The 26,765-nt window shown below is 45.3% G+C and overlaps 1 protein-coding gene across 9 annotated transcripts in view; it reads right to left on the reverse strand.

Annotated features, from left to right (window-relative positions):
* The window catches only part of MYH10 (myosin heavy chain 10), a 121,707-nt gene that overhangs the window by 89,203 nt on the left and 5,739 nt on the right, over positions 1-26,765 (reverse strand). For 7 of the 9 annotated variants that reach the window (XM_049110201.1, XM_035717125.2, XM_049110203.1 and 4 more), the window contains exons 2-5: positions 26,118-26,280; positions 25,582-25,957; positions 11,384-11,540; positions 4,949-4,976 (exon numbers count right to left, since the gene is read on the reverse strand). In XM_049110201.1, the coding sequence (XP_048966158.1) occupies positions 4,949-4,976; positions 11,384-11,540; positions 25,582-25,957; positions 26,118-26,280 (724 nt within the window). The remainder of the gene's footprint in view (positions 1-4,948; positions 4,977-11,383; positions 11,541-25,581; positions 25,958-26,117; positions 26,281-26,765) is intronic. The other 2 variants (XM_035717129.2, XM_035717131.2) reach the window with 1 other exon arrangement.

The following is a 26,765-nucleotide window of genomic DNA, read 5'->3' on the forward strand; positions in this document are numbered from 1 at the left end:
GTGAGATCATCCCAACATTCTGGGAGGGGAGAAGGGCTGGAGATGGAATTCAAATACATGGCCCATGACTCAATCAATCATTCTGCTTCAGGAAACCCCAGTAAAAACTCTGGACTCCAAAGCTCGGGTGAGCTTCCTGGTTGGCGATAAACATCGACGTGCAGGGAAAGGAAGTATCCAGAGAATATGGAAAGTTTATGCTTGAGACCCTCCCAGACCTCACCCTAGCTGTCTCTTCTGGCTGGCTCTGATTTGTCATCCCCATGAACCATCAACCTCCAGGGGGTAGCAACCCCCAAATTTGTAGCCAGCTGGTCAGAGGTACAGGGGGCCTGGGACCGACTTATGTCTGGGGTCCGCAGTCAGGGCACTGTGTGGAGGAGTGAGCTCTGGGTGGTCCATGTCAAAACTGCATTGCCATGGATCATCTTTAAAAGATACTTGCAGATCAGGTTCTAAATAACTGACTTTTTCAAAGAACACAAGCCAATGAAACAAAAAACAAAAAAAGTGAGAAGACTATTCTAGAATACAGGACTGAAATGAAGAGACTTAATGCAAGAAGTGAACCTTAACAGGATCGTGGATTTTCAAAGTTATACGAAAATGCGTTGAGAACTACTACAGGAAATTGAATATGGATTCCACATTAGATGTTACAAAACTGATGTTGACCTTCTAAGGGTGATAACAGCCTGTAGTTCTCATCCTTGGGAGACACATGCTGGAGAAGTCCGGGGTGTCAGGAGGTCTGCAGTCAACTTGCAAATGATTAGAAAAAAAAAAGGGCTCGTGTGCATAGAGAGAAAACTGACAAAGTAAAGGGTATGTAGCATGGACAGTATTGAAATTTTTAAAATAACTTGGGGAAATGCATCAGCAAAAGTTTTAAGAAGGGCAAAATATGAAGATGTGGTAAAAATTTTAAAATCACGGGAGCTGGGTAATGCACGTGGGGGGGGGGGCACGTACCATTCTACTCATGCCTCTTAAGAACAGCAGCAGCAATGTTTTCCCATGAAAACACATAGCCTTGGGGATCCCTGGGTGGCTCAGCGGTTTAACACCTGCCTTTGGCCCAGGGCGCAATCCTGGAGTCCTGGGATGGAGTCCCATGTCAGGCTCCCAGCATGGAGCCTGCTTCTTCCTCCTCCTGTGTCTCTGCCTCTCTCTATCATAAATTTAAAAAAGAAAAAAAGGAAAAAAAAGAAAAAAAGAAAACACATAGCCTCACCAGTTCCTAAAACTTCTACAGTGTAGCCTATTATCTAGGTTCCTGCTTCATTAGATTTGTTCTTTCGTTTGAAATTTTATCTGTTTCTGAAGCATGTACTATGTTCAGAATAGCGTGCCAGGGTCTCAGGGGTCATGAAGAAGCAATTGAGGAAGTCAGAGTATCCCCCTTATGGCCTAGTTGTGAAACACGACACGGGTGACCCAAAGAAGGGACCAAGAACAGTAGTGAATGTGAAGAAAGGTCCAAAGAGAGAAAACCAATGTGGATTGGAACGGGTCATGTAGGTGTGACTCGATTTGCAGAGATTTCCTCCCTGGAGGGAAGAAGAAGCTAAAGGGCACAAAGTCTGCTGGGATCCACATAGAATGGGCCAGACATGGGGCACCCAGGTGGCTCAGTGGTTGAGCATCTGCCATGGCTCAGGGCATGATCCCGCGGTCCCAGGATCAAGCCCTGCATTGGGCTCCCTGCATGGAGCCTGCTTCTCCCTCTGCCTGTGTCTCTGCCTGTCTGTCTCTCATGAATAAATAGCTTTTAAAAAAATACATTAAAAAAGAATGGGCCAGACGTGAGGTGTGGGGCTAGGACAAGACAGAAAGAACTGTCTGACCATGTGACTAGAAACGAGGGACACCGTGAGATGTGGGGCTTTGAGTCCTAAAACACAGGAGCTGATGAGAAACTGTGTGATGCTTGTACAGGAACGTAGGGGTTTTTTTTTCAGCACTTTGAGTTCAAGCTGGCATTTGTACCCTACTTCACACCATATGCTCCAGTGATACCAGAACCTTGACAACTGCCGGATGCCAATTCTCACCTGCTGTCCTCCCCGCCTGGAGGCTTCAGGGGATCGCCCTCATCCACCTGGCACACTGGTTCTTCAGGAAGCCACCAGGGAGCGTTAGAAGGATCAGGGTCTGGAAACTCACCTGGCTGGGGGCCTCACCTGAGCTAGCAATGCACCAGAGGTACCAGGAGGTGCCAGCTGCGGCCACAGCCTCCAGAGGCCCCAGGCCCCTCCCCCCGTGGACTCGTGGGAATCCTTCAGGCTCACAGCCTAGCTGTCCTTGTGCTTGTTCAGTGCCAAAGACATCGGCTCCTCTGGTCACTTTGCATTCTCACAGTCTCTCCCCACACTGTCCTCCCCTGACCCCAAACCCTGCTATAGTCTGACCCCCAGCACACCCCACTCCCAGTTTTCTCTGCAGACTCCGGGATCCCCCACTCCAGAGTGAGCAGAGTCACCCACATCCTCTACCTCTTCAGTGAGCGTGCCCTAGACTGCCCTCCCAGGTGAGGGCCACCCCTCTCTCCCCTGTCCCCCCCCCCCCCCCGACTGGAGTCAGGAGCAAAGTCATCCCACTCACTTACCCTCATGCCATTTCCAGAGCTTTGCATGGGAAAAAGCCCCTGCCCCTCCCTGCCTCCTCCTCTCACCCAGGAAGATGGTTAAAAACAAAAACCTCTACTCTGGTCTCAAAAAAGAAAGCAATTTTTATCCCCCCAAAATGAGAAGGATATTATGTTGGAATAAAGGACTCTCCTTTAGATGAAATCATTTAGCTTAATGAGGAGCTGGCACTTCGGCACTGGTGTGTGCATGTTTACATGCATGCGTGTGGCCAAGACCCTCCTCTCTGCATGTCAAGGACACATCACCCGGACCCCTGACCCTGGGCGCCCTCAATTCCACGAACACCTCCTACCTCTCCAGCCACTCACTCCCGTGGCCGCACGCCCACCCTTCCTGCACCAACACCGGTGTCCCCAGCATTATCTGCTCTATTCCATGAAGACCCCTGGCACTCTTTCCCGACCCACCTGCTGCCCCCCACCTAATCTGTCCACTCCCCTCTGCCCACATCCCCCTGGGATGACTCTGCTTGCCAAGATTCTCCATTCTCTCCCTCCACCGTCCCCCACTTGCAAGAACGGCAATCACTCCATGTTCTGATGGACCGGATGGAGGACGGTCCACGGCAACGTAGTGTTTCTCACACCAACTCTGGCCTTGGCCATGTGTCTGGCGTGGGAACAGGAATTTGGCAAACGTGACGCGAGCACAGACCTGAACGACGCTTGCATGCCGGGGCTCACCCTCCCGCTGCTCCTGGAGTCGTGGCACCGTGTTGGGTGCCCAGGAGGAGACGTAGGGGGAAGGCAAGGCACCTGGCTATCCCCACAGCTGGCTGCCGGTGGGAGAGCCCAGGTGCGAACACTCAGCCCGACCCAGATCCGTGCAACCGCCCAGCTGAGACCAACCCAACTGCTGCGAGAAGTCTTTCCAGGGCAGCCTGGTGCTCAGAGGAGCAGACCTGTAGAACCCAGAGCCCAATGACGCCAAGAGAGAAGGTACACAATAAGCAGACGGGTGCCAGCACTCCCACCTCTCTGCATCCCCATCAGATATTGGAGTGGTGACATCATTGAAGACAGAAGCCATTGGATGAGAAGTTTCAAGCCCCCATTTAATCTCTTCCACAGGGGCACCCGGGGGGGCTCAGTGGTTAGGCGTCTGCCTTCAGCTCAGGTCATGATCGAGTCCTGCATCAGGCTCCCTGCTCAGTGGGGAGTCTGCTTCTCCCTCTGCCTCTCCCTCCCCAACACCTCCCCCCGCCCCAATTGTCCTGTCAAATAAATGAATAAAATGTTAAAAAAAAATCTCTTCCAGTAAACACTCCACCGCGAACAGCAAGACTCTGTTGTCTCTCACAACCACCCTTCATGCTTCTTGCTATTTGAGAGCAGCAGGCCTATACTCAGTGTTTTGGGTGTTAACTTTATCACTTCCCCATCATGCCTCAAGCATAGTCTGGCCTCTGCCTCCCTCTTAGCCCCCAGATGCTGGAAGGACATATACAATGCACCGTCATCATGGGGCTTGCTCTGCCGACACACACCCTCCTGCCTCCTCGGCCCCCCTGAATGTGTCTTTCCACCCCTGGCCTTCTCTCTCCCTCCTCTTGGAAGGAGCCCCTCTCACAGGCCTGCATCGACAGCTCAGGTCTCAGTGCCTGGGGCAGCCCTCTCCTGAGCTCCACCTCCAGGCAGGCAGCACGGTGGCGGGCAGAGATGGGAAGATAGGCTGGCAGCATCACAGCCAGTGTCCCCACCCACACCCAGTCTCCTAGGGCCGGCGGGGGGAAGACACTCGGACCCCTTCACTAACTCCCCCTGCATACTCGGTGTGTCTCCTCACTCCCTTCCAGGTGCGGTCACACTGCTGCCTGAAGCCATTAGCCAGCCCTTGCCTGCAATGCCCAACAGCCTCCGACCAGTCTTCCAATTCATTTTTCACCCACACCATGGCCAGGCTGGTCTTTCTAAGCCAAACTAATGGTGTCCTGCTGTCAATACGGCTTCATTCGATCCTGGTGCTCCAGCACTCAGCTCACAAGGACATGACTGCTGGTCACATTTACCAGGTAACGTGAATGCATTGCTGGAACATGCAGGAGGCCACAGGTGTACGCAGGGACCACACACACAAGTTTCGCACATAAACACTGTGAAATGTCAGAGAAACCAGGTGTGACAGCCAAACAGTGATTTAAGCAATCTGCATCATCTCAGTCTTAGAATAACTGTAAGCTTTACATCGAATTCTTCAAATTACTGCTCAACTTTCCCCCCTCTCCCCAAAACAAAAAACGCAATTGCTTTTGTTTCCAACAGAATCAAAAACAAGTCTGAACGTTCATATTTACTTACGTGCAAAGAATGGACTGGTCCTCACGATCTATAAAAAACAAACAAAAGAACAAGGTGACCATTTGCCTGGTTTTTCAAATATGCGATATAATAAAGCTGCAATAAAGGCCCTCATCACGTTAGTAACTCTGCTCCCCACCCCCTTATGTAGCCCTAAACCCAGTCTTGCTCGCTCACGATAATGCCAGATTCCTAGGGGTAAATGAGGGCCCTGGCTTCTCGAAGGCTTATTATATGCCTGTCAGCCTTGATGCACAAGCCCTGTAAAGATGCGACCCCCAGAGCTCCTCCCTTACTGAATCATTTTCAGGGGGGTAGGGACCGAAATGCCCTCTGTAAATAGGCTCCCCAGGTGATTCTGATGCAGGGTCAGGTTTGGAAGCCACTGCCTTTCACAGAGGCTTCCAGGACACTCATAACCAGAGAGGAATCATTATTAACTTGATCTTAAAAGAGGAAAAAACAAAAAATCACACTCTGAGCAGAGAAGGTGGCAGGTGGACAGACACCGATATAAAGTTTAAACAGTCTCAAGTTCAAGCAGTACACATCCCCCAAAATAAAAGACATGTACCAGGAAAAAAAATCGAACATGATTTTAAAGTGATGACTGTTTGAGTCTTCAGTTCGATTTTTCAAATGAAAAGGTGAAGTTCAAATCCATGTCTAGCCCACGGATGAATCTGCAGTGTGGGATGTATGACCTCCAATCACTTGTGAACCCAAATGTCTATCTTACAGATGAGAAATGCTCCTGGAGGGGGGTCGGGGGAATCCACCCAGGCTCCACAGCTGCAGAGGGCTGAGGGCCTGTGTGTCTGCCTCTGGCACCTGTGTGGTCTACGCCACTAACCAAGGCTGCCACTGCTTAGAAAGGACCTGTGCTCATGGGGCCGGGCCCAGCTACATCTTTTGTCACTCCCTCCTGCGCCTGCTGTGCCTCAGGTGGCTGCCACCGGGGACCCAATGAGGGTCTCAGCAGTTTAGGCGTAAAAAGCCTTTAGAAATAAAGAGTTTGTGTGCTCTGCCATAATGTTATTAAAATAAACAAACCCATGCATATATTCTTTGTATAAACCGAGTTCTGCAAAGAGCATGTTTAACCGCAGTCCTTCCTCCAGCTGCACAGGTGACATTCCCAGGACCGGGCTGACCACTGCCTCCTTTACTGGGGTTACTGGCTGGCTTTCCCAGGGGCCACGCCAAGCCCTTCCTTCCACCTGCTTTCCCCAGACCCACCTGCTTTCCCCAGCCACTGTATCTCCCCTGCTACAAGGTGCTGCCTGAGACTGGGCTGTCTTCTTTCCTCACTCCCATACTGGCTACGGTTAGCCTTGTTTGGGGGGCTGAGGGAGAGTTAGTGCGAGGGCCCCCTACCCTGGGCAGGATGGTGGGGACTGAGCTCCTGTGTGCTGGTTCCCTCTCTGCTGCAAACTCACTTCGCGTCTACACATGCAGCGCTGCGACCTTGCTGGCGTCAGGTTCTTCTCCTAGGATGCTAGGATTTTATCAAGTCCTTGCTTATTCATTGTAAATATGAGCCCTCAGGCCCCTAAATTCTCCAGGTCTCAGCAACTTCTATAGAACTTCATTAACTTTTTTATGGCTTTTCCAAACTGGTTCATACATCAAAACGTGTAAAAATTAACCGAAACTCAATTGCCACCTCATTAGTTCAGAATGGCTTTCTTCCTGCATCTGTATGTACTTATTATTATTGTTTGAAATCACAGACCTACACAACCACCTACTCTTCAATCCTGCTCCATATTTCATTCTCCATGCTTCTCACCCCCAGCCCAACCCAAATCCAAACAACTCCGCTAGCCAGACTTATCACCCATCCTCCGTGTCTGTCTGTCTGGTCTTGTATGGCTTTGGGTCTCCGCTTCCCTACCCATGCGTAAGGGTTTGGGTTTGACCACCTCCAAGATTCTCTCTGACTGTGACCCCCCGACTCTTTTCCTTCATCCTACAAGGGCTGGTGAAAGCATTGTCACCACACACAATGACTGAGCTCAAAAATCCTGTAAATGTAACCACAGCCTCATATTGTTATTTAAGGGAGACAATTTCACTTTCAAAAATGCAACTAGCCTTCTGAAGACTACAAACTCTTCTCCTAGCTCAGTGATTTCCAAAGCACCTTCCAGGAATCACAGATGCAGCTCCTCGATAAATCTACACCAAGCTAAATCACATTTCAACAGTGGAAGTGGTTTCCAATCAATGACCTCAGCTCCTACCTTAAAAAAACCACAAAAGAGCATATCGAATTCAAATTAAACAGGCGAGGAAATGAGAAAGCACAGAAATCAATGAAGTGGGGAACAGGAAAAAGAAAAAAGAAATGAAACCGAATCTTGGTTCTTTGAGAAAAATCATACAGTTGATAAACCTCTAGCAAACTCATCAGGAAAAAGACACAAATTACCAATATCTGCGAATAACTACCTTGAACCCCACAGGCCCACTCTGACAACTAAGACGAAAGGGACAACTTCTTAAAAAGATGTCAACTGCTAAAGCTCATTTCGAAAGAAATAACCTGATTGGCCCCATGCCTTTTAAAGAAATTGAGTTTGTGGAACTCACACAATGTTATACGTCAATTACACCTGTTAAAAAAAATTGAATTTGTAATTAGAAACCTTCCCACAAAGAAAACATACTCCACCTGTGAATTCTATACACCATTTAAGGGAAAAAACCAAACCTTTCCAGAAAATTGAAGAGGAAGGAATATCTTCTGATCCATCTTCAGAGACAAGCCTCACCCTGAGCCTCCAGCTACAGAGACATCATAATACAAAAAAATGACAAATGTCTGTCATCAGCAAGGGCACAAAAATCCTTAACGTGTTAGCAGATCCAATCCAGCAATACACACGGGGGGAGGTAAGGGGAGGGCACCCAATAAGCAGGTGGTATTTATCCCGGCAAGGTTAGCTCAGCGTCTAAAAGCAAACAATCTGACTCCCCGCATTTACAGACTAAAGAACATCCTAGTCATCTGGATAGAAGGAGAAAAAACATTTGATAAAACTCAACATCCACTCAGGATCTAAACTACCTGAGCAAGCAACGGATAAAGAGAATTTCACACATCCAATAAACAGCATGTACAAAAAAAAGCCCATACAGTGAACACCATCCGTAATGGTGGAAACCTGAATGCTGTCCCCGAGACCAGAATAAGGGGGGGATGTCTGTTGTCACCACAGCTATTCAGTAGTATAAGGCAAGAAAAAAGTCCAAAGCCTAAGATGGGAAGGACATAGCCATGTCTCTAGTTGCAGAGGACATGATGATCTACACAGAAAATCCCAATATTCTATCAAAAAAACCTTCCAGAATAAGTGAGTTTTGCAAAGTTGTAAAAAAAAAATATATATATATATATATTTATATATACCTATATATATACACACACATATATATATATATATATATATATACACCAATACATATATTTTAAAAACCTTTCTATATATCAACAGTGCAAGGTTGGAAATTTTTATATTTAAAGTTCCATTTAACGCTAAAAAAACACGACACCCTTATTTAGGTGAGGGTATATATTTTATTTAGGTATGAATCTAACAAGAACGGAGTCTGTGATTTTTGCAACCAAGTTTATGTCCAGGAGGCCTCATTCATTCATTCATTCATTCATTCAATGAACATTTCTTGAGCAACTACTATGTGCCAGACACACTCTGCATTTTATTAATATGGTATCCTCTAGCATCCAAACTTAGGGAAACAAGTTGAAGCTCTCTTCTGGCTTTGTGCATGCAAGACACAAACTGTTCAGTGGGACCCTGTGCTCTGAGTTGTCCCCTGGTCTCTTCTCAGATATTCTTCACAGGCCCAGTGGCATTTAGTCTAGTGCGAGTCCCAACTCAGCTGTATTGTGTGCTCCATGAGCATGCAGCCCCCCCACCTACAGATTGGAACGCAATTAAATTGTTTACAGTGGGCTTTTCTCGGTTTTCATTTTGTGTCACACTTTTCAACTGTTTTGTAATCAAAACTATTAACCAGTTCTTTTTATTCTTCATATGGAATTTTATTATTGTGGAAAAGAATGTGTCACAGTGCCCTGGTTTTAAGTCCTAGTTCATAACCTCTAACTCTCTATACTTTCGGGGGTCAAGTTTTTAACTTTTTGTGCCTCTGTAAAAGCAGGACAGTGATTCTTTTTACTTTATAAGACTGTTGTAGATTTTATCACACACATAGAACACCTAGCCCAGCGCCTGGCACACAATAATATTCAATATATATCATTCTAGCATTAATGATGGTATCAGTGAGAAAACAATAGGTTGGTAAGCCACATCTTCCCCACTTCGTATGCATAAAGCTGGTCTGGCAACATTAATGGCACATTAACATTTAATCCCTGTTAACTGTTTTGTTAGATTCGATTTTTCCATTCAACCTGTCAAGATAATTTTTAAGATTGTTTCTTTTCCTCAAATGTATCTATGGCATGGAAGTTTCAAGTCATCTACACGTTGCATGGGCATGCATGCGTCCCTTATCTTGAAGTATCCTGAGAAAAATGTCCCAATGGGATACCCCTTTGTGGACACCCTGACAAAGCTGGACAACCTCCATCACCAACCAGCACCTCACGTGCACCTTTCCCACCAACAGCCATGAGGACATCACAGGAGACTGTGGGAGGCTACGTGGAAGTCCTGATTCTCAGCAAACACTGTCCACTATAATTTCCCTGCCCACTAAGCTAAAGGAATGTGGGGCATATTTTCGTGTTGTTCTTCAACTTTTAACAATAGATTCTAGAATCCTTCCTGGCAGGTATGTGAAGCTCAGTGGCCTGAAGCTTCTTCCCCTTTTGAAAAGTTAGGGTTGTATATGGGACTCTGCCCCCACTTTCTGGAAACTTCCCTCCTAGATATCACAGTTCAGGGACCCATCTCAATTGTGAGAACATGCTTGTTTCAATGAGGAAATATGGATTTAATTAGAGAAGGAGTATCCTTTCTCCAATTTCTTCTCCTATATAAGGCAAAGTTTGCTCATTCATACAAATTGCTCTTCTGCATATATAAAGATTCTTCTTCACAGAGACACAGAACCGAAAGCAAGAAAGCTGACCATCCTTTCTCCACCATCAGCAATGCACCAGAGCTGTAGGCATTTCTTAGGATTCTCTGGCTCTGAGAATCAGAAAGAGTATTAAATGTCATCTTAGCCTGAGCTGACTGTGGATATTCACCTGTCCTTACCAATCGATGACAGTCTTCTAGGTGGGAAGGACCTCCTATTTGCCAAGGGACCTGGTATAAGAAGCGTCTATATAAAACATGAAATAAGGGATTGAGACCTGCTCTTGATTAATGGCTTCATGCTACCCTCAGATTTAGACCCAGCCTCCGTGAACCGCAAGTCAGCGACAGCAGGAGGCAGCCTATTCTGTTCCCCAAAGATCACCAAACTATCTCATAAGAACCAATAGGTCTTAGGACACTTTAAAAGTTTCTTTTTTAGGGGATTCCTGGGTGGCTAGCAGTTTAGCGCCTGCCTTTGGCCCACGGCATGGTCCTGGGGTCCTGAGATCGAGTCCCACATCGGGCTCCCTGCAGGGGGCCTGCTTCTCCCTTTGCCTGTGTCTTTGCCTCTCTCTCTGTGTGTGTCTCTCATGGATAAATAAATGAAAATTTTTTTAAAAAAGTTTATTTTTTATTTTTTATTTTATTTTACTTTTTTTTAAAAGTTTCTTTTTTAAAAGATGAAAGGAGATGCAGCGTCATTACAGGGGATCTCACACAGCACTAGGAAGGCCTATGTTCAATGCAGTCTTTTTGAGCAATAATATGCAATGTGTTCAAAACTGTTCTGATTTTCAGGAAAATGCCATGTCTAAATGCACCATCATGCAAGTGAATGACTCCAGATTTATAATTCATCCCAAATCCAAAGGGAATCGGTTGACATCAACCAACTTGCCCTGTGCTTTCTAACTTCTGTTGCTCCCTTTACATGTATTTAAGACAGAAATATCTTATGACCTTTCTTTTCCCAACGAAGCCTCTACTCTTTCTATCATTCCTCCTGTGGCTCCTTCTGTGGGTTCTGAAACATACTGTGAGAGAGCTGTGACCATACCGGCATGTGGTAAAGAGCAAATGTATGTAAAAACTAGATGCTTTTCAATGAAAAAATTAATGTGATGTAGCTATGAAGCCGCAATCATCCTTACCTGCTTCCCCCAGAAAATGACCACACTGCCCATTCTCATCTGAAGAATTCAATATTCTTCCGCAATAAACATTTACCTCTTTTCTTTTTAATCTTTTTTTTTAAGCGTAAAGCCCTTTGGAGAACAGATCAAGATACACACAAAAATACTAAATCACATTTAAGAAACTGAGTACTGAGGACTCTAACACTTCCAGTTACCTTGAAGCATGCATCTGTAAGCAGATTCAGATATAGCGTAGATGTGTGGAGGCATCTCGTGGCGTTTCTTCCCTCTGTACATTTCAATAATATTCTCAGAGTAAATTGGAAGATTCTTGTAAGGATTTATGACTACACAGAAGAGTCCAGAGTAAGTCTAGAAGAAAAATAAAATACAGTGGTTAAAAATAAAAAATCCTAAACATATCAGCCAGTCAGAAACTATACAGTGACTGGAATAGAGGCCTTCATCTCTGAAGTAACTGGTCTATTCCCCAATTAAATCTAGCCAAGGATGGGCAACTCTAAGCCACAGGAAGGTCTCCCACAGATGCTTTACTAAGTGGCACTCTCCTGGATAAAATGGTCATAATCACATATGCTTCCTGACCTCCTAGGGCTATTACTGGAAGGTTGAAAAGATAAGGTTATTCACTTTTCATGGTCACTCTTTCCTGAGCATAGAAGGTATGAAAGGTCAGTAATATAGTTTCAGATTCCACATTGCAACTAATCTTTAAGAAAATACCATTTGTTAAGTTTGGTATAGTATCAAAGAAGAATGATCTGAAAAGGTGGCTGTTAAAGAGATTTGCAAAAGTGTAAAACTTCTCTGAATTTTTTTGCTCTGTAAAGTATAGCTTTAAAAAAGAAAAAAAGGAAAGAAAATAGTTTTTTTTCATGAAAGATACTTTGCTCATGTTAACTTGCTACACAGTTATTTTATGAATTTATTTAAATAAATAAATGCTTTATTATTGTCAACCAAACTGAGAAATATTTTTTAAATTTGCTGTAATTTCAAGTACAGTAAACACTGATAAATATAAACCACACAAAAGAGTTGTGTGCTCCACCCATTCACCCAGTCAGGTGCTTGATAATTTTTAAGGACCATTAGTTTAAAAGTTACAAACCTTTCCTGATCAGCAAAATAACCCTGATTCAGAATTGACAGTAAGAGCACTTTGGGGAGTTTTCTCAATTCACTAAGAATGATTTCTAAGAAGAAGGTGCCGAACTGCCCCTGGGGGTGGTGGAAGAACCAGAGGACTCCAGCCTACTGAGGGACCAAGGCATCTGGAAAGGGCGGTCTGTCACACTGGATGGATGCAGGCCTTTCATTTAAGGTGATCTGGGTGATCTGGGCGATCTACGTATCTGGGCAATCTGCTTATCTGGGCGACTTGGGTGATCTGGTGATCTGAGTGCCCAAGTCTACAGGCAAGAGGACACGAAAAAGGCTGAGGACTGATGGTGTTCATGCCACAACCCGCTTCCCCAGAGACCCCAGGCTCTTGTCAGCAACAGCTGTGTTCATAAAGGCTGAACCCCTTGGCAGCTGCCACAAGAAGGCACTCAAGAGACTGCTCTCCTGTGAACCCTGCAGTTAGGTTACTAACTAACGCTCCAACTAGGGAATGCAGGCCTGCCAGGAGAAGTTAAGTGATCAGAAGCACGTCTAGAGCTGTTCTCCCTGCAGCTTCCCTATGTCACAACCAGAGGCTCGGATGTGGATCACACCTGCCACCTGGGCTAGGGGTAGAGAGAGGACAAAAGGCCAAAGGCTCTGCCTCAAGTTCACCAACAGGGGCTGTGTGCCTTCCTTCTGAGCTGATCCTGGGCCTGAGGCCAAGAGTAAGTGCTTGCCCATCCCCAGCTGACCACTCGGGTCTTCAGGCTGTGGCTCTCATGTCCGGGGAGCTCCTGGAGAGGCCTGGGCAGCTCAGGGCCTCCCCACTGTGGACAAGCCCCTTGTCTCACTTACCCAGTCCAGCCTCTCTCTGCCACCACATGACCAAAAGGCAACAGGAGGCAAGAAAAACAGGGGTTTTATTAAGGGTGAGAAAGCTAAGGCCAGGCAATCTTGGTTCATAGTTTATTGAGCTTAATTTGTACAGGGTCAAATTAACAAGACATTAACTATCTACACCTCAATGAATCTTCATATATACCTCGCTTTTCCATTGGAAAATTAGATTACAGTCTGTCATGAAGCTACAGATTCTACACTTCACTTTTATAAGAGGTAAATTACCAATCGGCCAAAAAGAAAAAATCAGAAACCAAACCAAAACCAAAACCAACCAATTAACAAAAAACCCCAAGAAAATCAGAATATGGAAGTTCCATTTGACATCCCACGGCATGTATGGCATGGTTAGCAGAGCATAACAATGACATTTAAATCAGAAATAATTCAACATATGTGTCTCCCACGTGGTGGGTACTTTTCTGAGGTCTAGGGTTACAAAGATGACTCAGTCTCACAAATATGAGTACGTCATCTAAAAACAAGGTTAAATAATCATCAGTAGCCCGTGCCTGCCAAAGAGGGGGAGTAAAAAATGTTTATGTGGAAATATTATTCAATTTTAGTGCTTAAAGAGCTCACTTCAAACTATCTGGAAACTGGCTCCGATACCAGGCTCCTCTAGAACTGATAAAGGAGGCGACACTGTGTCATCTTTATCTTCCCCAAGGCACATGGCAGGAGGGTGATATATTATTAAAATAATGTCTCTGAGAGCCTGACATTCCAATTAGACTTCATTCACTGTCTGAATACACAAACAGGACATTATGTACCTTTCAGAAATACCACACTCTGGGTATGAAAACAATATATACGCACTAAACAAACAAAACACAAAATTAGGCACTAAAAAAGAAAGGAGTACGAAAAGGAAAGGAGAAAGACAAACAGGATTATAATAGGACAGAAACTCCAGAGCAGAACATACAACCAACCCCAGGCCCTGAAAGTCATAGCCATCTCGTCAGAAATTTTAAAACGAGGAAAGAAATTCAGACCTAGATGGTCTCTGATGTTCTTTTAAAGACTATTAAAAGGTCAAAAGGAGGGATAAAGAAATTCCTATTAAAACTAGGAGAGCCTAAAACTTGGTGCCAGGATATAGCTGAGGCAGAGTGGGAAACTCAGCTTCACAGAAAGTGGTTTGAACCATGGAATGTGTGCGGCGGGAGCTTAGAAAGGCAGACTCAACTATTTAGGTTGTGTCCTGCGAGGGTGATCAGCTATTAGAAGTTCGGAGGAGAGGAGCAATGAAGGGAAGAAGCATATTTGCAAAAGTATAGATATGGAGGCTCCATGGAAAAAATACTGAAGGGCAAGAGGTGAGTAGTGGGGGGAATAGAGACTACTGCATCAGTCCTAGCACAGGGAGAGGGCCCAGGTGAGAGGGAGACTGTGGGTCATGAGAACCCACTCAGGGGAGGGAGACTCAAAGGTACTTGGAAGCTCTTAGCATAAAAACCGCCAAAGAGGCAAGCTACAATTGCCCCAAGTATTTAAGCTTGAGAGGCTGGAAATGCTACTGATGAACAGCAAGAATGATTTGATTCAGGTAGCCCGGGTGGCTCAGTGGTTTAGCACCTGCCTTCAGTCCAGGGGGTGATCCTGGAGACCTGGGATCAAGTCCCACGTTGGGCTCCCTGCATGGAGCCTGCTTCTTCCTCTGCCTGTGTCTCTGCAACTCCCCCGCCCCCGTCTCTCATGAATAAATAAATAAAATCTTAAAAAAAAAAAAAAAAAGAATGGGGGATCCCTAGGTGGCTCAGCGGTTTAGCGCCTGCCTTTGGCCCAGGGCGCGATCCTGGAGTCCCAGGATCGAGTCCCACGTCAGACTCCCAGCATGGAGCCTGCTTCTCCCTCCTCCTGTGTCTCTGCCTCTCTCTCTCTCTCTCTATCTACCATAAATAAATAAATAAATAAATAAATAATAAATAAATAAATAAATAAATAAATAAATAAAATCTTTAAAAAAAAAAAAAAGGAATGATTTGATTCATAGGGAAGATAAGGACCCCCCTCTGAGCACAGCAAAATCATGGGAAGCTGAAAGGGGATTCGCTATAGCAGGTGAGTCCAGGAAAATGCCCAGCGAGAGCTGGACACACTGCTGAAGCCATGAGGACATTCTGCAGAACTGCATAGCCTTTAAGACACCAGCTGATGTCATCACATACCTTACCTAAGGGAAACAGACAAAAATGTGTGTATTTAAAAAAAAAAAAAAGCAGGGGCACCTGGGTGAGTCACTCACCAGGTGAGCCACTGGGCTCAGTGGTTGAGCATCTGCCTTCAGCTCCTGTTGTGATTGATCCCAAGGTCCTGGGATCGAGTCCCGCATCGGGCTCCTTGCAGGGAGGCTGCTTCTCCCTCTGCCTGGGTCTCTGCCTCTCTCTGTGTGTCTCTCATGAATAAATAAATAAATATTTTTTTAAAAAATCAAACCAAAATCTGATATATGAAGGAAAAAAAAAAAGAAGAAGGAAAACAGCATCCAAAGGTTTCAGACAAAGAATGTACCCATGGAAACTACCTATAAAATAAGCTAAAAGAAAAGTTTAGGAAACTGATTTATAGCTACAAGGGGAGGTAGGATAACAGGGACTCTAAATACCGGAACAGACACACATAAGGGTAAAAGAGGTGGCTAGGTAAGCGAGGAAAAGCTGTAAGGAATCATATGAAATAAAAAAACAAAAAGTCCCAGCGGAGAAAATAAAGAGCAGAATGGGTATCAGGAAATGGAGTGATACAGTGGACACATTTCTTCTGAGAGCTTCCCTCTTAATGACTAAATAGAACAAAGGTACAATAATAAAAGGAAGGCATGAGGGTAAAACAACAAAAATACTTCAAGGACAGATGAATCCAGAAAGTAAAGCAACGATCGCTAAAATATTAATCATTATTGCTTCTCTGGGGGAAGAAAGGCCAAAATTCTGTAAAAAGAGCAATCATCCAAAAACAAATTTGAAAATGTAGTATGGGCATGCATGGGGTGGTGTATAACATACACTGAGTCAAACAGAATCCACCAAGCCAGTCCACGTAGAAGGGGTGCAGGCCTCACGAGATGACGCATCTGGACAGTGCTCCCCACGGCTGCCACACTCTCAGATGAATGGCACGTGAAGACACAACTACTGCACGAACTTCGCCGATAAAACCCCAGACTCTGACTGACCCTGCTTTTCAATCTCAACACCACAACTTGAGAGATGACCTGGCATTAAGGTCATCGCAAATCCACATCTGGTCAAGCCTCTGGACGCGAATGCAATCAACAAAATCCAGACTACGAGAGGTTCTACAGCACAATGGACCAGAGAAGAGGGGAAATGTATAGATCAGAAGAGACAGAGCAAGTAATTCCAGGATGGTGACCATGCCTGCACCTTGATGCAAACAGACCAAAGCAACTATGACAAACATTCATGAGAAATAAGGACAATGTGAATGTGATGGAGAATTTGACAACACAGGATTATTCTTTCTTGCTTATGCAGATGAGAGTTACCAACCCCAAACATGAGGCTAGAAAGCAAGAGGCTGAGCAGAGTGGCTGGCAACAGCCCTGATGTCCCCCTCTCCCCCACCCCGGCCCCCTGAGTCCTTGGTGGCTACACCATGAGGGTTAGGGGTGTACCAGGAACACCGGCCCCGCACAGCCCAAAGCCCAGCCGGGAGGTGTCCATCCCTGATGCTAGTCCCTGTCATCCTCCCACCCACCCAGAGCAAACCTCCAGAAAGAATTTCATGGCACCAAGAGCTGCAGATCACCTCCCCAGTTTCTCAGGTCCAATAACTGGCACAGAAGCCATCACCTGTGACCATAATCCAAGATAATCCTCACACCCCTGTGTCGCCTTGTGTTATCATCTTGGATATGTTCAAGTGATTAAAAAACCTGATTGAGGATTCTGCTGGAGTTTTGGGAACTGTTAAAAGAAAAAAGCCATAAAAAAGAAGCCATAAACAAACAAACAGACATAAAAAGCCTTTTAAAGAAATCACAAAAAGAAAACCCAAAATGAAAACTGCAACACAGAGTAACTGAAATTAGAAATTCACCGGATGTGTTTAATGGCAAATTAGACACAGTTGAAGAAAGAGTCAGTTACTCCACAATTTATCAGAAGCAAATATCCAGGCTGAAGCACAGAGGGGAAAACAGGATTAAATACAAGTGGCTCCATGGGACATGGTGAAAGGTGACTCAAGACGCCTGAGTCCAAGGAGGACGGACAGTGTGGGGGCAGAAGAGTCTCTACAGAGACAACTAAGCTAAGAATTTTCCAACATTGACCAAAGGCATCCAGCCACAGACAAAAATGCTATAAGCTCCAAACCAAAGACAGAGAAGGAACTTGATCCAAGTACGTCGGGGCAGAAAGCCCACTGGCTCTTGATCTCGGGGTCGTGAGTTCGAGCCCCGTGCTGGGTGTGGAGCGGACTTCAAACACCATGAAGGAGGATATAAAGGTGCTATCACACAAGGTGGCCCTTCCTAAAAGGAGGAGGGGAAGTAAGAGGTGGAGAGGAACATAGCGACAAGAGAAAGCTAAGTGAACACTGACTATATGGAGAAGTGGGAAGCACCTCATGGAGTTTAATTTTTTTTTAATTTTTTTTATTTATTTATGATAGGCACACAGTGAGAGAGAGAGAGAGGCAGAGACACAGGCAGAGGGAGAAGCAGGCTCCATGCACCGGGAGCCCGACGTGGGATTCGATCCCGGGTCCGCAGGATCACGCCCTGGGCCAAAGGCAGGCGCTAACATGGGGTTTAAAATGTAGACACCCTGGGGCGCCGGGGTGAGGGTCTGACACTGGATCCAACTCAGGTCGTGATCTCGGGGTCATGAGATTGAGCCCCCCTCAGGCTCCGTGCTCAGCGAGGGTTCTCTTCCCACAGATGTACCATCTGAAGTAGACACAGGAGGGACACCTGGGTGGCTCAGTGGTTGGGCATCTACCTTCGGCTCAGGTTGTGATCCCGGGGTCCTGGGATTGAGTCCCACACCAGGCTCCCCATAGGGAACCTGCTTATTCCTCTGGCTGAGTCTCTCTCTCTCTCTCTCTCTCTCTCTCATGAATAAATAAAATCTTAAAAAAAAAAACAAAACTAATCCTTTGCGAGAAGCATCACTGCTAAACAGCATTTCATGAGGATTCACCAGAGAGATAGAAACATCCTGCATTTGCATATATGCGGTAACACAGCTTCAAGTGTATACAGCAAAAATGACAGAACTAAAGAAACAGATTAGCAGGAACAGAGAGAGGATAACCAGCGGATAACCATGGAAAACTGTGATTATACTCAAGACAGAGTGATATTGTGCACAAGGGACCCATGCCCAGTGGCTGACCTTGTAGCTGACCCTAGCACATGATGGGCCAGACAAGCAAGTCTTCCAGGGTATGGTCTCTGACCAGGGGGGAGCTGATATTAGAAATAACCAAATAAACCTGAAAATCCCCTTACATTTGGAAACCACAAGCCATCTACTCCTAAATAACTCATATGTACCACGAAGACACCCCCATTATTTTGGACTGAACAGCAGTGAAAATACAACACACTAACACTTGTAGAATACAGCTCAACGCTTATGACTTAGATCTCGGTGCAACTCTAGCAGATCAGGGATGAGAGTGAACGGTACTACAAATCCTACAGAAAGTAAGATGGTATGACGAACAACTCTATGCCTAGAAATTTTGAAAATTTAAAAGAAACAGAGAAATTCCTAGAAAAATATCATTATCAAAACTGACACAACAAACCAAAGATCTGAGAAGTTCTACATCTATTAAAGAAAAACTTGCCCACAAAGAGAGCTATAGTGTTATGTTAAAAAAGAAATAACATGAATCCTATCTGAACAGTGTCTGAGAACACACAGAGATGAGATATTCCAATTCATTTTTCTAAAACCCGCATAATCTGGATAGCAAAATATCATAAGGACGGTACAAGAAAGGAAAAATTTTAAGACAATCTCACTCGTGAACAAAGATGCAAAAATCCTAAACAAAATATTAGCAAATAGAATCTAGGAATCTAGAAGTATAGAAAAAGAATACTTGGTTCTTGCCAGGTTAGTTTAAAACTCAAATATATATGTACATATACATATATATGTGTGTGTATATATATATCTCACCACAATAATAAAATAGCCAGAAAAATCACACTATCATCTCACTCGATGCTGGAAGAACATTTGATAAATTAATATTCAATAAGGATTTTAGAAGTTTATCCATTCAGATAAAAACTAGGAACAGAAGGAAACTTCCCTTAATCTGATAAAGAATATTAAAAACAAAATGGGAACAACCATCATTCTTAATGGTGAAATGTTGGAGCTTTCTCTCAGAGATCAGGGATGATACAAAGATGCCCATGATCACCACTTCTTTCAATGAATACTTACTGAGGGTCTTAGTGCAACAAAGCAAGTAAAAGAAATGTGTAAGAACTGGAAAGGGAAAAATAAAACTGTCATTCTTTGTAGACAACATGAGTGCATTCATAGAAAATCCAAAAGAATCTTCAGCTAAAGTGCTGTAACCCATAAGTAATCTTAGTAAGACTTTTTTTGTATTTTTAAATCTAATTTAATCTACATTTTTTTTAATTTTAACTTTTTTAAGTAGGCTCCATGCCCTGCGTGGAGCCCAACATGGAGACTGAACTCACGACCCCGAGGATCAAGACCCAAGCTGGGATTAAGGGTCAGATGTTTAGCACCCACGTGTTCCAGGCTGGCTCAGTCAGAGAAGCAGGCAACTCTTGATCTCGGGGTTGTGAGTTTGAGCCCCAGGTTGGGCAAAAGATTAAAAATAAAATATATATTTTTTGAAGATTTTATTTATTCATGAGAGACACACAGAGAGAGGCAGAGACACAGGCAGGGGGAGAAGCAGGCTCCCTGCAGGGAGCCTGATGCGGCACTAGATCCCAGGACCCTGGGATCACACCCTGAGCTGAAGGCAGATGTTCCACTGAGGCCCCCAGACGCTCCTCTTGTCTTTATCTTACACCACACACAAAATCCAATTCCAAATGGACCCGAGGCCAACCCCAAGTAATCATCATCACACTTCCCTCTCAGACCAAGGCAAGAGGAGAATGAAGTCAGGACCTTTGCCACCCAGGCCCAGCCCCAGGCCTCCGTGTGAGCTGTCAGGAGGCCCCACCTCCTATGGGAAGGCCTCCCCACACAGCCACCCTCCACTAGCCGAGGCATCAGCTCTGGCCCAACACGCCTTTAGAGATGGGAGACACAGCAAGGGCCTAGCCGTCGCCATGCCAGGGCATTGTCCTCTCCTGCGCTTGTTTTCTTTTTTTTTTTTTTTTTTTTTTTTTTTAGCATGCGCTTGTTTACTGAACTCTGCCTGCATGTTTGTAAACTGGCCCCTTGTTGAGCTCTCAGAACACCCGGTTCAAGTGCCTTCTGTATCCTGCTGGAACGTGGCTAAATCAGGCTTCACCTAGAAAAGCTGAATGCATGAGTTACAGGGACACAAACCCAACCACCCAGGATGTCCACTCCTTCTTACCCACTGTATGGAAAGGCGTGCTTGTATGCACCGGGTACCAGCCCCAAACTGGAAAATGCAAATGCCCAGAAGTAGTTGAGTGGATAAATGGGTCAAAAAGCTTACATTGGAACAGTACGCTCTAACAAGATGGAGAAAATAACACAACCTTTTCACTTTCAGGGCCCTCTGACCTTCTTGGAAATTACTAAAAGACCCCAAAGATCGGGATCCCTGGGTGGCGCAGTGGTTTGGCGCCTGCCTTTGGCCCAGGGCGCGATCCTGGAGACCCGGGATTGAATCCCACGTTGGGCTCCGTGGGCATGGAGCCTGCTTCTCCCTCTGCCTGTGTCTCTGCCTCTCTCCCTCTCTCTCTCTCTGTGTGACTATCACAAATAAATAAAAATTAAAAAAAACAACCCAAAGATCTTGTTATGTATAGCCATACACAGAGAACCAAGTTTTTACATATGTAGATCTATTCATTTTTAAATAACAAAATATGTTAACATAAATAACATTTCTCATGAAAAATAACCATTTGTTTTCTGAAACGAAAGTAAGAAGGGGGGTGGTTGTTTCATATTTTTGCAAATCTATTTTATTATCTGGCTTAACAAAAATAGCTCAATTTTCATATCTGTTTTCACATTCAATCTGTTGTGTGATGATGTTTGGATTGAAGCACATGAAGAAAATTAGACTACGCAGATATTTCGTTGGAAAAGGAAGGTGTAGTTTAACTGACTTTTCAAGTGATCATGGGTATACCTCCTTGACACTACACCAAAATACAACAAGTGAGAATTAAAGATTTGATGCGATGTGGCATCTGAAACCCATGGATGAACTTTCATACTATTACGTACATCAAAATCCATTAAATCCATGGACTCATCTTGCGTGTGGAAAGGTCTTTTACCCACATGTGATTTTGTTACAATGTACACATCATTTGGAAAACATTAACTCAATAAATTATGCAAGTCTTCCAAATGATGACATTTCACTATATGACATTAAAAAAACAAAAAACAGTCATTAATGTCACCATCCATCTCACCAGAAAGGGTTTTAAGTGCTGAGAAGCTGTCACGTTCATAGTGGTAAATACAAATTTCCCTGAATCCTAATTTTTTTTAAAAATCTTAAAAGATTTTATTTATTTATTTGAGAAGGAGGGGGGGTGACAGAGTGAGAGAGCGAGAGCAAGAGACAGAGTATAAGCAGGGAGCCAGGCAGAGGGAGAGGGAGAAGCAGACTCCCTGCTGAGCAGGGATCCGGATGCAGGACTCAATCCCAAGACCCTAGGATCATGACCTGAACTAAAGGCAGACATTTAACTGACTGAGCCACCCAGGCACCCCTCACACAGTATATCAAAAAGACATGTACTCAAGGGTTGACATTTAATAAAATCAAGCTTTTCTCCTGCTTTCTCAAGGACATTCTCCAGTGGAAAGATTAAAACGACCACTAGCACAGTCTGGGGTCATGTTAAGATGCATGTGGTTTTCCCCACCATGACTTTTGTACCATCGGTACCAACGCCAACAGTGGAAAGTGCAGATCATAGCTTCAAATAATCATGAGAACAGTTGTGACCTCACAGATCCCCTGGGAGAATCTCAGGGAAACCCTGAGAGTCCACAGGCCACACTTCGAGGACTTCTAAATTATACCAGCACAAAGCAATACAGATGGACCTTAAAAATGTAATGCTGAGAGAGAAAGCAGACATGGAGGCAATATGCTGTGAGATCCATTCATATAAAAGTTCATAAGCAGAAAAATTAAACTATATTGGTCAGGGAGGCACACTTAGTTGATAAAACACACCAAGGGATTTTAAGACACTTCTCCGTAATTAGCAGACCAAGCAGACAAAAATTGGTAAAGAAGATTTAAACAGAATTAAAAAGCTTACTCCAATGGCCACAGATAGAACCCCACACCCAGCAATAACGGAAGGGATGCTCTTCCCAGACACAGAGATGGCGCATCAAAACAGACAATACGAGGGATCCCTGGGTGGCTCTGCGGTTTAGCGCCTGCCTTTGGCCCAGGGCGCAATCCCGGAGTCCTGGGATGGAGTCCCGCGTTGGGCTCCTGCCTGCTTCTCCCTCCTCCTGTGTCTCTGCCTCTCTCTCTCTCTATGTCTATCATAAATAAATAAATAAATATTAAAAAAACAAAAAGACAGACAATATGTCTCACACAGCAAGTCTCAACAAAAACAAAGCAGGATATTAGCTGAACTATATTCTTTGCAACGCAATTCATTTAAAACTCAGTAATAAGGGGCTGCCTGGATGGTTCAGTTGGTTGAGCGTCTGACTTGGTTTCGGCTCAGGTCATGATCTCAGGGTCGTAGCATTGAGCCCTGTGTCAGGCTCTGTGCTCAGCATAGAGTCTACTTAAGAGTCTCCCTCTCTCCCTCTGCCCCTCCTCACCCCTGTGCTCGCTCTCTGAAAGAAATAAATAATATCTTTAAAAAAAAATCAGTAGTAAAAAGGTAACTTAAAAAAACCCATATTTAGAAAATTTTAAAGTATCCTTTTAAATGTTTCACACGTCAAAGAAGAAATCCTAACACAAAACAGAAAATATTTAGGACCGAGTAATAAAAATACCATGCATCCCAACGTGTGAGGTGAGCTAAAATCATATTGGAGGAGACATTTGCAGTTTTCAAATGGTTTTATTAGGAAAGAGGATGAAAATTAATGACCCAAGAAGTTAGGAGGTCAGGGAGAATCAATCCAAAGAAAATGTAAGGAACTAACATAAGCCAAGCTGTTAGCAAAGTAATTTATTTAAACGAACATATGTTAGCTCACCTCTAGAAATGTGTCTGAAAGGTCCTCCCCAAGTTACTATGGTCTTTACATCACACAACTCAATGGCTCCAGTTCAACTGACTGGGGAATCTCAACACCCAGGCACGTCCCTCACAGTCTCGGGCACCCACAGCCCTACTTTCCTACTAGGATTCTTTCAAGTCAAGTGCTCCAACTCCAAGGAACCCTTCCTCCGCCTCACTAACTGCACACATGATCACCCCAAATTCCCAGCTTCCAGAGGAACTTAGATTGTCTGTCTGTAAAGAGTAAGGGGGGGGGGGGGCATGCTTTGAAGAGAAACTCAGACATCACCTGAGTTGTCCCTGAGTTCAGCTGGAGAAAAAAAATCAGACAAGCTCAATAAAAGACACAAGTCTTAGAATCACAGTGAAGAATGGCCACAAATGAACCAAGTGTCTTTTGTCCGATTCCTTCTCTTTCCCGCTGTCTCCTCCCCTCTTCGTCATCTCCTCCCCTCTTCGTATTTCTCTTCTCTCTCTTACTTGCAGGAACCCAAAAAGTCCGAAAAGGGGAAGCAAGGTGAAGATGCTGGCAGAAAAAGCACCTGGTTCCCCTCCACACTGCAGTTCCCCACAACTCTGGCGGTATCACATGTCCAGCATGAGGTGGCACCCAAAACTGACTCCCACTCAGATCTAAGCTGTCAACTCACTGACCCCCACCCAGATCTGAAATTTCAACTCGTGATCCCACCCATCCCACTCCCGCACTCCCTCACCTCCTCTCCAGACCCCTTCAACCTGCTGGATGAGGGACAAAGGGAAGAACCACGTGGGCACTAGAGACAACAGCCAGGGGTCCCCTGCCTTCCCAAGCCTGTGACTTGGCAAAATCACGGGCGGGGCCAGGACACGGTGGCCCCACACGCTCTGCTGCGCAGGCTTAGCCGGATTCTCAAGGCTGCTATTTGAGTGATGTTCTTACTAGTGGCTTCTCTTCCCCAAGCCGTTTCCTTTCTCAAGCCACCTTCCCAATCATGGTGCCTTTTAAACTCACTTTGCACCTTACCTCATAGGGGAAAAACAAAAATGAGAGACCATCAGGCTTGATGGTATCCACTCTGGTAAGGGTCATGGGAGCACGATTCAGTTCTCAGAGCTTCCCATTGCTAGCTCCCTCCTAGCAGAGAGAGTCCAGCTCCAATGCTACCTTCTCAAAGAGTCATGCACAGACCCGCTGTGCAAAGCCATTCCCTGACTCACTATATCCTAGTCTGGCTTCATTTCCTTATGGGGTGTATTGGGAAGGCAGGGACCTGGACTGGCCTGTTCACCACCCTCCTCAGCACCTAGAACCCGTAGGTGTTCAGTAAATAGGGTCACTTAGTACACCCATTTCTATGGGAAAGCTCGTTCTGATTTGCAGAATTTCTGAATGATTGTGAGCCCCAGGTGCACACCCCTTCAAGAAATTCAACTGCTCTCCCCCAAATGTAGACCATACAAAGTCAACTCTTCTCTCTGCTTCTTTTCATTCTACATTGAAGTTTCTATGTCGCCTCTTTAACTCGCTGCCACCTGCATCTATGATCCCCTCAAACCTGTTTTGTCATTCTAGAAGCTCTGGCTCCTTGCCAAATCCCCTCCACTCCATGCTCCTGGACAGACGCTGACTTCTCACTGGTGTGCAGTTGCTATCCTACTATCCACGCAACTCTTACCCCACGTCCGCCTCCCTGGTCTTCCCGCCCCACGCATTCCCCCTCTCATCGTGCTCCAGCAAACCGCTCTAGAAGTCCTCAACTGCCCTGTCAGTATGCTTAATCGCAGATTAGATTATTCAAAATTATACGTTCAGATGTAAAGCGGTGCAAGATGGGTAAGCAAGAGACAATCTTTGTCTTTAACTCGAACAGCAATGTGAAACAGAGAGGGTGGGCATCCCACGTTCTGTTTGGCTCTGACACCACGTGTAACCGACACCGACGGCCAGCCACCCCATCCCGTGATTACTTAGCAGCGAGTACTCACATAGATCAATCCCGAATAGTAGCGGTCCTTCAGGTTATGTAGAACAGAAGCTTCGTTCAAGCACGTCAATTCCGCCATATCCTCCACCTTGGAAAACTTAGGTGGGTTCATCTTCTGAATATCGTCTTTGTTGACCATGGCTTTCTTGCCGTTCTCTGCCAACTCCACCATAACCTCATCTCCCCGCTCCTCTTTGATACTTGCTGCCTCGAAACCATGGCGCTCTGATGGAATCCACACTAGCTTTTTAGCCGTCCAGTCGGCCTGGGTGGCAGGGTTATAGATGACAGCCCTGTCCACAAAGAGGTACCTCTCTGGGTCTTCAAGTCCAGTTCTCTGGGCCATTGTAAACAGGAGGATCCAAGGGCAATTGCCTCTAGGAGAAGAGGGGGAGGAGGACTAGGTTAGATGTTAAAAAACATGCAACGATTCATAGGTTTTACTCTTGTCAGGAACTTAAAACGGAACCCTGGGTAAACAGAAAGCATAACCTTTAGTGGAGGAGCCAGGGTAGTGCTCTTCACGGCCATACTAACCGAGAGTCCAAGGTAAATTTCAGGGGTGACCACAAATTATGCCTCTGGTTGTCTAAAGACCAGGCAAGATGTGCCGGCAGTGGCTGAGGGCTGAAAAACCAGCAGAGGGGAGAAGGCAGGGCTCCCGTTGGGACTTCTTTTTCCTCTTCATTCCCTCTTGCACCTTCACCACAAATTAAACAGGGAGTTAAGAAGGCAATGAGGACAAAGGAAAAGAGAGTCATAATAAAAGGTCTGGGAAGTAGCACAGGAATTAACGTGGCCACAAGGATGCAGCTACAAAACACATGGCAGGTGCCAAAAGTGTAAAGCGTCAGGTCTACACAGGCCTCCCATTCTGCCTTCAGATAAGAGACTTGAAGTTCTTCCATACAAACACCCCTAAACTCAGTCCCCCGTAGCTTCTCTATGGCCCGTGTGGTCTTAATGCAATCAGAGGATGCCAGGGAGGGACAGCTACTCAAGCATGTGATGCGGGCTCTCCAGGCCTCACCCCCACTCTGCAGCTGCTCCCGCTCCCCATCTCCTCTGCCTCCATCATACATCAAGACTCACTCCACTACCCTCCCAACATGCAGCGTACCTACTTATACCCTGGCAGGCAGGGCGGCCCAGAGGCACACTTGCATTCCAGATGTGGTTTGACCA

Source organism: Canis lupus, chromosome 5 (assembly GCF_003254725.2).
Source record: "Canis lupus dingo isolate Sandy chromosome 5, ASM325472v2, whole genome shotgun sequence".
In the NCBI taxonomy this organism is placed as follows: Eukaryota; Metazoa; Chordata; class Mammalia; order Carnivora; family Canidae; genus Canis; species Canis lupus.